Source organism: Miniopterus natalensis, chromosome 8 (assembly GCF_054644295.1).
Source record: "Miniopterus natalensis isolate mMinNat1 chromosome 8, mMinNat1.hap1, whole genome shotgun sequence".
Classification (NCBI taxonomy): Eukaryota; Metazoa; Chordata; class Mammalia; order Chiroptera; family Miniopteridae; genus Miniopterus; species Miniopterus natalensis.
In genome coordinates this window covers 7,944,307-7,956,616 of record NC_142088.1, presented here as the reverse complement: position 1 = coordinate 7,956,616, position 12,310 = coordinate 7,944,307, and the positions used below count along the sequence as shown (strand labels likewise).

Sequence of the window (12,310 nt, the reverse complement as noted above, 5' to 3'; positions counted from 1 at the left end):
CTGTAGTAAAAAATTTAAACATGGCATATCTCTGTATTTTACCCCATGGATTAATGAGATCCGTGGCACCATATATACTTTTGGTTTCATATATATCTTCCAAATTGAGGTATAACTGACAAATGATGTATTAGCTTCAGGTACACAACATATGGATTCTAAATATTTATATATTGCAAAATGATCTCTGCAATAAGTCTAGTTAACGCCTGCCACCATACATAGTTGCTTTCATTCACAGTAACTTCCAAATATGCGATACCATATTATTAACTGTAGTTACAACCTGGGTATTACATCCCCATGGCATTTATTTTATAACCGGGAAGCTGTACCTCTCCATTCTCTTCACCTATTTTGTCTTCCCCCACCTCCCGCCTCTGATGACCATCAATCTGTTCTCTGTATCTATGAGCTTGACTTTTGTTTGTTTGATTTTTTGTCTTCAAATTCTACATACAAGTGAGATCATATGGTATTGTCTTTCTTGACTTATTTCACTTAGCATAATGCCCTTGAGAGCCATCCATGTTGTCACAAGTGGCAAGATTCCAGTTGTCTTTTTTTTTCTTTTTTTATGACAGAACAGTATTCCATTCACCCATCACTAGGTTGTTTTTATGTCTTCGCACTAGTTAAATAACACTGCAGTGGACATGGGACGCATATACCGCTTCAAATTGGTGTTTTCATTTCCTTCGGATAAATACCCAGAAGTGAAATTGCTGGATGATAGGGTAGTTTTATTTTTAATTTTTTGAGGAACTTCCATCCTGGTTTCCATAGTGACTGCACCAATTTACCTTCCCATCAACAGTACACAAGGGTCCTCTCTTCTCCACATACATCCTCACAAACACTCGTTTGTGTTTTTGAGAACAGCCATTCTAACAGGTGTGAGTTGATAGCTCACTGCGGAATTGATTGTACGTTCCTGTTGGTTAGTGGTGTTGGGATCTTTTCCTGTACCTGTGGGCATCTGCATGTCTTCTTCGGAGAAGTGTCTGTTCAGAGCCTCTGCCCATTTTTAATTAGATTGTTGGTGTGTTGTTTTCATTTTTACCCTGCTATTTAATTGTGTGAGTTCTTTGCATATTTTGGATATTAACCCCCATCAGATATATGTGATTTGCAAATATTTTCTTTCGTTCAATAGATTACCTTTTTATTTTGTTGACAGTTGCCTCTGCTCTGCAGAAGCTTTTTAGTTTGATGTAGTCCCACATGCTTATTTTTGCTTTTGTTTGCCTTTGTTTTCAGTGTCAAATACAAAAACAGACAAATGTTGCCAACAACGTTAAGGAGCTTATCCCCGATGTTTTCTTCTAGGAGTTTTATGGTTTCAGGTCTTACATGCAAGTCTTTAATCCACGTTGAGTTAATTTTTGTGTGTGGTGTAAGATAGCAGCCTAGTTCCATTCTTGTGTACGTGGCTGTCTAGTTTTCTCAAGACCATTTATTAAAGAGACTCTCCTTTCCTCATTGTATATATATCTTTGTCTCCTTTGGCATCATACAGTTCCATGTCATTCTTGGAACCACAAGTTCAGTGGTTTTTTAAAAGTTCCTAATGCATGAAGGCTTTATATTTTACACTTAACCTGAAATAATGTCTTTCTTCAGCAGTATCTTCCTATAAGCACACCCTTTAAAAAAGTAGGGTTTTTTAGAGTTAATAATAATACATTTTAAATGTAAAGAATAAAAATGAGGGAGACCAGCACACACCTCTTTTTTCACTTCTCCATAACCGCAAGTTTTCGTTTCGTAGCCTCAGCCACCATAAAGAGAAATGACCAATTTTAATTGTTCTTCTAATACAGGAGGGAGAAAGATGACTTACTTCTAACAGCCTCACAAGGTCCAAGTAAAGGATCTGTTTGCACTACTGACCTAAATATGTGCAGTCTTCGGTGGGGAGCGCTCAGCTTTGTGAAATCACTTAAAAAACAGCTTTGCTAATCAGTGTAACAGTCTTCATGATTTCAGGGGATATGTGAGGATTGCATTTCTGGATTATATTCTGGAACTTCTGATCTCCATGTACATATATCATTAACTTTCTTATTTCGTGGCAATATTATTCTTCCCCTTCACAGTATCGACTTCCACTTCCTTTAGTTAAAGTAAAAAAAAAAAATTCTCAACACTTTTCTGGTTACAATTGCATTTCTTCTCATGAGACTTTTTTTCTTATGTTCTATGGGAATTCCAGTTCAGCACGACCCTGTACGTACTGGAGGTGCTTTCTCCAGTTTTAAAAGAGGGAAAATACCTCCAATCTTTTCTTTCTTTTTATTTTTATTGAATTTATTGGGGTGGCATTGGTTAATAAAATTACACAGGTAATGTTGCTGGTGGAAACCGGGTTCTTCTATGGGATCATGAGGAAAGCATTCAAGGACCCACATTCGGGAGGTTGCAGTGTGGCAAGCTAGCTAACCATGGGAGCAATTTCAGGTGTACGATTCTATAACACAGCATCTGTATATTGTATTCTGTGTTCACCCCTCCAAGTCAAGTCTCCTTCCACACCACTTATCCCCCAATTCCCTCTTCTACCTCCCCTTACCCCCTTTCCCTCTGGTAATCGCTGTACAGTTGTCTGTGTCTATGAGGTTATTTATTTATTGAATCCCTTCACCTTTTCCATCCAGCCCCCCAGCCCCCCTTTCCTCTGACAGCTGTCTTTATGGCACCACAAATATAAGAAAAACAGTGTCCAGGCATAAAGTCACTAAACATTTCGTAGACTTGAGGAGAGTGGGAGCCTTTACTTGAGAGGCCAGCTAAGCGCGGCCCTCTACACTCTCACTTCATGTGCACTGTTCCAAAGGCTTGGACTCAGCCTCCGTGTTGTAACCACTTCTCCGAACTATTCTGAGAAACGGGAAGTCTTGATTTGAAAAAAATGCTTGCTTTTCAATTGTGCCTATAAAAAGTGCGTGAACACCCAGGCATTCTGATTGTAGTAATTACACACGAAAGCCCGGAGTGTGATGGGACCTTCCAACATGAAGGTGCAGAAGGTTATCTGTTGAGTGACCTGAATCTAATGCAACATCCAGAGATTTGGCAGAAGTTAATGTTTACTATTTTAAAAAGCATCTGCTGTTTTGGAGGGACACTGGCTCTTCATAGTAGACTCCAAAAGAAATGGCCTGTCTCTCTCCCTCTCTTTTCCTAGCCTCACCACAGCAGTCCCTTTATCCACAGAGCAGGCCAAGCAATCTTTAAAGAGGGAAACCAGACCATGTCACACTCCGGGTAAAATTTCCACAGGCTTCTGTCACAATGAGAGTCAAACCCAAGCTCCGTTCTAGGGCCCACAAGGTCCCCTGCCTGGGTTTCCATAGTTTCATTTCTCTACTCTCTTTCCAGCCCTCAGCTCCAGCCTCCTTGATTGTCATTCTGCTCAAGTGGCCCAGCTGGTTCCCACCTCAGGACCTTTGTCCGTGCTGTTCCCTCTGGGGATCTTTTCCCAAGATCACAGTGCCGGTAGAGACTGTTACTTCAGATCTGACCACAAATGCCACCTTCTCAGGGACATTGCCTAACTCCTTCCAATTCTGCATTCAGAGGTCAAGAGCAGCACTTCCAAGTATCTGAGTCTGGAAAAGATGTTTTGGGGGAACGGGAAATCTCGGAAAGTGGTACCCAAATATGAACCACGTGTCCATTTAAAAGTTAGATGCCATGTGCATCATAATAGAAACATATCTTTGGATTGTCTTCACTGTTTTTCTGGATTATTTGCATCATTTTAGTTTGAAGAACCAGTGTGTTGAGAGATTCCAGGTTATTGAAATTCCTTAAATTTGAGCAACTCCAATCCCATCCAGGTATATTCCTTTTTAAAATTTGCCATTTGCCCAGTTTACTTATTCAGCAGGTAATTTATTGCAAAAGTATTTCAAAACTGTGTGCCAGGCATTCCCCTAGGCCTGTAGGGGGTTCTGCAAGGAAAAGTCCCTGCCCTTCGGGGGTTTTTACTTCAATGGGGACACGAGCACTGCACAAGTGAGCTTCTCTGTGGAACTGCCATTTTGAGCACGTTCAGGACAAAGTCACCTTCTTCTAAAGCCTTATTTCCCCAGATTCCAGAAAAAAAATGAGGTGCTGATTTATCCCTTTTAACTTATCTTAGGCATGTGGCACTTCTGTGGAGGTTGTTTATTTTAGTGAATTTTGCTATCCCAGAGTGAAGATACACAGAACCAGTGGCAAATCTGAACACTATACACAAACATTGTCAGAAATTTTTTCATCTAAACTGTACTTTTCTAATCACCTGTATCTGCTATTGAAAGGACAGCTCACAAATGAATGATATAATGATACTTTCAAACTTTGTTCGAAGTTAATTATATCACATTCCCAATTTTGTCACTATACAATCATTACATTGCTGAGTAAAATATTTTATCATGACTTATATTTTTAAAATTTGTAAAATAGTCCCTGACCCTAGATTAACATGCATGTGTTCATAAACAATGGCAGAACTTAAACAAAGAAGTATTTTCTATATGGGGAAACCCAAGCTCTACTCATAACAGGTTCTTACCGAGGTAATTGTCGAATGTCTCCAGAATATTGTTCATATTTGTAGTTTACCACGTACCACTGGGAACTATAAAATTTACAGGCCTTAAAGAAAAAAAACAACAACAATTAAACAATGGTCATTAAAAAAATTCAGCTATCTTGTCAAAAAGCGCCATGAATTCAGTACTGATAGTTCGGGGTCATGTGAAGGTAGCTGTGTTAGTGATGCTAAGGCAGGGAAGGGGCCTGCTCACTATGATCATTTCTCGCCTCCAGTGCCATGAGAACCTACCCCTTCCCAGGCTCCTGAGGAGGAGCCACTGAACATACCATCCCGTTTTGCTCCACTCAGGAGGGCCTGGTTTATCACTCGCCGAGCCACACCAAGGGCACGCTGTTAACCTCAACCCATCATTTCTCAGCTTCCCTTGGCAACCCCTTCCATCATTTAATCGCTCTCAGTAGTGAAAGATGTTATTATTTATATGTTTTTGTTTATATTTATATGTAATCTTTTCCTCATAACTTTAGCCCATTTCTTCTTGTTTTTGCATCAGTAGCTTTCCCTTTTCTCTTTGTATCAACCCTGCTGTCAACTCGAAATCTGTTTTCCAGTTTCCCTCCCAAGGCCCAGCCTTCCCCGTCACTGTTCATGGATTTTATAAATATATGTGGACAAAAGATGACCAAAAACTTAAAAAACAAACGAAGATGAACAGCACAAAATAATTACCTTATGTGGCCCATAAGGAATGATTTTACAGTATTTACCGAGGGCGAATATTTCTCAAACACCTACCGAGCACTTAGCGCCGTACCGACTGTGGGCTGGCGATGGGGATTTCACTAGGTGGCTTTTAAGATTCCTTTTGATTCTAAAATTACATGATTCCGGGGACAAAACAGCTCTTAGGATGAGAAAGAAACTGTTCTCTAGCATTAGTGGGAGCAGGAGGCGCAATAGACCTGATGCAATATGCAGAATAAAGGCCTGTGGTCGTCTTTATGACCAAGAGGGACAGGCAGGATCTCTTTGTGACAGCGGTCACTCAAGGTGCAGAGGGCTGCGAACAGAGAGCACTGGCGCTGTCTCCGCACGGACAGGACGCGGGAGGGCAGGGTCCAGGAGACGGCGCAGAGGCGGGGGGACACGGGGCGCAGGCGCCTGTCCCAGGGTGCACAGGACAGGCAGGGAGAGGGCAGCGGGGTCAGGCCGCTCGGGCCGCTCTGCCTTTCTCTGGCTTTGAGTTTTCTCGGCACCACAGCTTTGTGTGTTCAGGGAGACGCCCCACACAAGCAACACGTGAGACGGGGAGGAGCTGCGGGAGAAGAGAGGAGTTGAAAAACAAAACAGCCGCGGGACAGACAGACACAGGAGAGCTGTAATGACTTGAATGGAAGGAATGGGAACAAAACTGAATATTTAGCTCATAGGAAATTTCTTAACTTGCCAGTTCCTGAGCCAATTCTGCAAATCACACGTTTCTGGAAATAAGAGGAGAACTGAGCCCTGATATGCTCCTTGGCTAACCAGTTCCATCTTCATTTTCTATAAGATGCCAGGTACTCAGGAAGCAGCAAAGAGGCCACAGTATCCCAAGCCTTGGAGGCAGAACATTCGTGATTATAGCTATTCCTTATCTTCTCTCACTTACTTTCCTTTCTCAACGCCTTCCTGTAGTTCTCAAATATATTTAAAAATAGAAAACAAAAAGCACACAACCTACTCCCTTTTTGCATTCCCTTTCAATTCTTTTTTCTGGTACATAGTTTTACCTTGTTCCCTTCTAAGTACATATTTGAATTTAAATAGTTTTTTGTTCACTAAATGCCATATTCTAGAGATTTTTGCATTTGCTTTCTAAATTCTATGAACACTTTAAAGCAGTAGGATAAAATATCATACCCCAATTTACTAACTCAGTCTCCTAGGCTTGGAGTCACTCATTCATTAATTCATTCAACAAACATTATTGAGCCCTCACTGTGTGCCTGGGGTTGTTGTAAGCGATGGGAACCCATCAGTGAACATGAGACTGAAAGTCATTCCCTCTTGAAACTTATCTCTTTGTGAAGAGATGGTTAATAAATACAAAAAAATAAGAGAGCTGAGCAATATGTTAGCAGATAATGTCATGAAAAATAAAGCAGAGGCAGGGAGGGGTAGAGCTGGGGAAAGGGGGTCAACTGAAATAGAATCGTTAGGGTATTGCATTTGCCATTTGAGCAAAGACTTATAGAAGAGGCAGAATGAGTGGTTGTCTTGGCTACTTGAAATTTTGTGCCATGGTTGAAAAAAGTACTTCAGAGTGTTTCTTCATGCATATGGTCCTCCCATGCGCCTCCAAGTGCCACTTATTTTGGATTATTTTCTTAGGATAGAATACTCAAAGTATTTTTAAACTTCTTGATTAAAACATTGCCGAACCAACGTGTGTTCTTTATAAGCAACATGCAAATGGAGGATACACCATTGAGCCAGGAGCTACAGGGCTTCCTTCTTGTTCAAGAATTAGTACTCACGTCCAACAGGATTTTGGTCAAATCTGTTTATTCACTTGGATCTCATATATAGCTATTGAAGATTTAGAACATTGGAATGGATTAGAAATTTCTGCCCCATAACATTCATCTCTACACTTTCTGGTCTGGAAACAAAGATGCATTGACTCACTCGTTGTCTTTTCTTGCTATGAATAGTACCTATGTTTAACCACGATAAACATGGATTTGCACACATTTTACACACAGTATCCACAATATGCCACAGGCTTAACTGAATGAATCTGAGATGTGCTAATCCTGAATTCCACTAACCAAAAATAAATGTGGTACTTTCTTATATTTTTGTACTATGATAAAGAACTACCTCTTTTTTGTTTTGGAGTGGCAAGTACTTGTCAGATATTGTACTACTAAGTGTTTTGCATATAATCTTAATAAGCACTCACTGAGATTTTATTATTCCATCTTATAGATCACAGGGGCAAAGAGAGGCTCAGAGCTTGCCTCAAGATCCTACACGTGATAGAATTAGGATTTCAAACTAGATTTGTTGGACTCTCAAAGTCCATTCAGCTAATTTATGAATTGTATGATGATTGCAGATATATATATATTTTTTAAGCACATCCAGACCATCATTCCAGATGTTTTTATGGCATTTGTTTCTGTCTTGGAATCAGACAGACCTGAATTTGAATTTTGGTATTAGCTGTGTGATCTCAATGAAGTAACTTAACATCTCTAAATTTCTTCATCTGTCCAAATAATGTCAACTTTAATAGGGTCAAATAACAATTCTTATAAAGTATTTAGCGTAGGTTAAGTATTTAATAAACATTTCCTTTAAAAAATTAGTTTTTCAGAGTTTGACTCAACTATAATTCACATTCACAATAGTTGATAGTAACTTGTTTTTTTAATTTATGAAAGCATAGTTCTGGAAAGATATATTAGCTCTGATTATCAAAGAGCTTTGTTTTAATCAAATCCTTTATGAATTTATGTGCCAGATTTCATGGATCTGCTGGTGGGTAGATGAGAATCAGGGTTAGACTAGACGACCCTTAAGAATCCTTCTAAATCTGTGATTTCTCTGATTCTGAGAAAGCCGGTGCATTTTAGAAACACATAAATGTTTCTCCTACATGGTTATGGCATTTTGGAAATGTTATGCATGGAAAATTACTCTCTATTCTTTGTTCCAGCCCACACAGTCACTCTAAGAAGATCATTAAGAACTATTATAATTATGCCTACAACTCCTTTTTGTCCAAAAATTAAGCTGGAATGACCTGTTGCAAATCCAAAGTCACAGGCTACAACTCTGCTTGTCACCATAAGGCAATAGCTCCATTTCCCCCTCACCAACCACCAATCCAGCAACACCAGTTTCCAAATGCCAGCTCCTTAGCCCCTTAAAATGAGGGCTGCCACAGGCCACGTCAAAAGTGAAGCATGCTGAGCTGGTTCATTTTCCAAACAGCAATGACCGGTTCACGTTTGATTCATTCACTGCGTATGTTTGTTCAGCCTAAACAGCACCATCGCTGCCTGTGACATGTGTAGGCACAAAAAAGACGAGCCAGGTCGACATGGTTAAAGGCTTCCATGCCATTAGGATAGCGTTTCTTAAACTCTATTGTGTCCCTGGATTTTCTGAGGTGGCTAATTAAAATGCAGGGTCCAGGGTCCCGCATGAATCCGTTCAATCCGAATCTGCAGCAGGGAGCTCCTGAATCCATCCTGCCCCTGGAGTGACAGTGTGGCTGGTCCTTGTCACACTGTCTGCCTAGGAAATGAAAGCATTGGGGTCCTAGCTTCATACAGTGAACTCGAGTAAGTGAGATCACCCTCCCCTCCGGCTTTCACTCAAGTAGACACAACATTTAATTTTTATTAAAAAAATTTTGTTGTTGTCGTTAATCTTCACCTGAGGATATCTTTTCCAGTGCTTTTCAGAGAGGGTGGAAAGGAGGGAGGTAGGAAGGTGGGGGAGGGGGGAAGGGGGGAGAGAGAGAGATTAGAGAGACACTGATCGAATGGTTGCGTCCCCCAGGGCTGGGAATTGAACCTGCAACCCTTCCATGTGCAGGCCAAAGCTCTAACCCCCAAGCCATAGTGGCCAGGGCTAGACAGAGCCTTTGAAAAGAGCAGGGAATCCATCACCTCCAGCACAGGGTTTTATTTGCAGTGGATATTCAATGTATATTGTCGAGTGAATGAATCTTCTCTATCTTTTTTCCTTTAGAAATTACTAAACACGACATGTTGAAAGTTCCAAAAGTCTAAGTATTTTAGAAAAGATTGGGCAATTGTAAAGAGCAGCAGGATACTCTAAAGAAAATATTTCATTTCCCTCTCCTCTTTAGAGAATCATTAGAATCAATTCAAATCATGTTACCTACCCCAAAGAGCAATTTTGGTTTGGCAATGTAATTTGTCCATCTCTGAAAATGGCTGATTATTAGATTCTGGCCACAGAGTAATAAGCAGGTAATAAATGGCTTTTTAGATGCAAAATTGTTTTTCTTTCTAGCCATACAGGTTTATTTAATTACATGGCTACTTTCTTGCCAGAAAGATTTATGCAACCACAAAAGGTGTTCATTTTGGCCCTCAGTCACCACTGGGATGAATTCTGTATTTGTAAAGTGATTGTGGTAATTTTCATATTCATGCCATCCTTTCTAGTTCAGGAGTAATTATGGCTATTGTATAAATGTTGAAAATGTAACATCACAGAATTGGGTGAATTTTAGGCAAATTATATATTGCAAGGGTCGCTGGATAATTTATTGTCCACATTGAGACACTTCAAGTTGAAAGGAGATGCTATTAACAGGCCAACAGGTAGAACAAGAGACTATTCCTGCAAACCAGGTCATGTGGGCACTCAATACATTGATATTTTAGAGGAAAGAACAAAGGCACTGAAAACCTTTTTTCTTTAATTGGGTCATGTTATGTATCCCCTTAAAATTCAATCATTTCTGCAGTGTAACAATAGGTTAATGATTTTTTTTAAAAAAAAACCAACAACACACTACACTCTTCGGAGAGAAGTAAAAATAATGGGTTTGAACAAAATAAATGATGTAAATATAGATACGACTCAGTTTCAGAAATCATGGTACAATCTTATTTCATAGATTTGGGTTTGGTTTTTTAAAATATTACTTGCTGTTAGATGGTGTTACTATGCATGTAAATAACACACGTACGATACAAAACAGAACGTCAACTCAAATGACAACCATCAGAAAAAATCATTTTTTAAGCTATTTTCTTATTTTGAATTATAGCGCAGCCTAATTTGTTCTGTTTACTTGGTTGATTCTACATAGAAAGCGAGTCGAAATATTTGTGCTGTTTTCCCCCAGAATGTGCTGCACTGAGGCAGTGAACGAACTGCAATTAGCCTTTCCTGGGTCACCCCCGCGGCCCGGGGCGCACTCCTGAGTCACTTGCCGGGACACGGAGAGCGGGTGACACCGAAAGCCTCGGGAACATTACGATCCAATCGTTCTCTCCACGCGAGGTGTGAAACCTGGGCGGTAACTCAACGCGGCTGGGAGGCCAGGTCCCCACTGACAGTGGGGTCCTTACTATTCTTTCACCCCAGGGCCTCGGGCTTAGATTTCTGTGTTTTCATTCATTTACCACCAAATGTTACAGGGCAATTTTTATTGTGGAGAAGAGGAAGCCAATTTATATTTGGAACAGTTTTGTGTATTTACAAACAAGGCTGTTATTCTAGGAAATTTGGTGGCTAGAAAATAAATTTCTTCAGGGTCGTTCATGTGAAACACAAAACCACTTTGTCTTCACCAGCGTTGTTCATATATATTTAATCCTGATGCCACTCAGAAGAACGCATTTGACTCTACCTTTATCAGCTCTTGTGTGTTTATTACCTGTCATGCTACACATTCAGTATAAAGAAAATCTGGTGAGCCACTTTGTTCTGGCCATGACAGGAATAAAATCATTACATATATGTAAGACTAGGTAAATATAGAACAATGACAGAGTTTGATAACATTTTCCCATTAAACTCTTGAAGTCAAAATACGTAAGTGGCTTTACTTATAAATTTACTTTTAAAAAGTACACACAAAATGAAAACTCCCTTAGCTTCCAGTAAGACCTTCATCAGTGAATTAAGAAAAAGCCCCATTCTCCAAAACAAAAGTAGAAATCATTTTATTCTCACTAACTTTATTAAGAAAGGACTGTGACGTTTTTGATTTCGAGAGATTTTTATAGCCGCACCTTCCCCGTATCTGCCGGTGACTGAAATCTGTGCAGGGGGCCCTGAAGCAAGACCCGAGTTCCGCAGTGAGAAACACCATGCGCACTGCGCTCTGGTCTGAAGGTAACGAATACACCACAATCGGTCATTTGCCGCCCAGTGATTCAGAATCAGAAAACAGCCTGCATTCTTTCTTAATTTATTTATACATGCAAAAAATCCCAGAATCACTTAGTGAAAGAGTTATTCTTACTTCTGGGTAAGTTCGAGGGCACATAATTTTACATATTAGATTTAAAATTTTTGTATAAAGTACAAAGGCATTTTGGTTAAAAGAATGGTTTCTTTATCAATGTACATACTACGCTGTCCAAAGTTAAGCACAAAGGACATAAAGTTCTTTTCACTGTAAAAGTAAGAAATGATGTCCCCTGTGTTTCCTTGAGCCAAGATACATCCCCTTGGGACCCCGGCTTAGTAAGTGATGTTAAAGGTGGTTAGTAAATGCTGAGTGATGGGCCTGGTCCAATCCTTCCTGCAGTGGACAAGGCCCCCCATGCCGCTGCGAGAGACATGGCACAAATATCCACTTGTGTAGCTTAGCCGAAAGCTCTGTCCTGACACTGCAGCATGGAAGTTCGGCAGATACCTGAGAACTCTGGTAAAAGACATTGAACTTGACTTCTCCTTGGAGCCGTGTTCAGGAGAAATGAGAAGCTGGGGGTGGAAGTGAGAAGGGGAGGAATGACCCCAGGCTGCTAGCAGGCGAAGGGAATTAAAGTGAGAATAAAGGTAAAGGTGAGGAGTTTGTCCCCAGGATACACAGCAAGAGGAAAGCAAATGCTGTGGTCAGCCTGTTCTCAGCTGAAGCCGGTATTTATAGAGAACTATAGAGATCAAGGGATCAATCTGTCCACTTGAAGTTGTGGTGCAGAAGCTCATGGAAACACAAACAAAACCAGAGGCCTCTAAGAACCCTAGAATATCCAGTGTGGTATTAATCTG

The 12,310-nt window shown here is 40.3% G+C and overlaps 1 protein-coding gene across 1 annotated transcript in view; it reads right to left on the bottom strand.

The window, feature by feature from the left end:
• DOCK10 (dedicator of cytokinesis 10) overlaps nucleotides 1-12,310 on the bottom strand; it is a 203,265-nt gene that overhangs the window by 83,633 nt on the left and 107,322 nt on the right. The window contains exon 4 of the mRNA XM_087819559.1: nucleotides 4,568-4,650. Within this exon, the coding sequence (XP_087675685.1) occupies nucleotides 4,568-4,650 (83 nt within the window). The remainder of the gene's footprint in view (nucleotides 1-4,567; nucleotides 4,651-12,310) is intronic.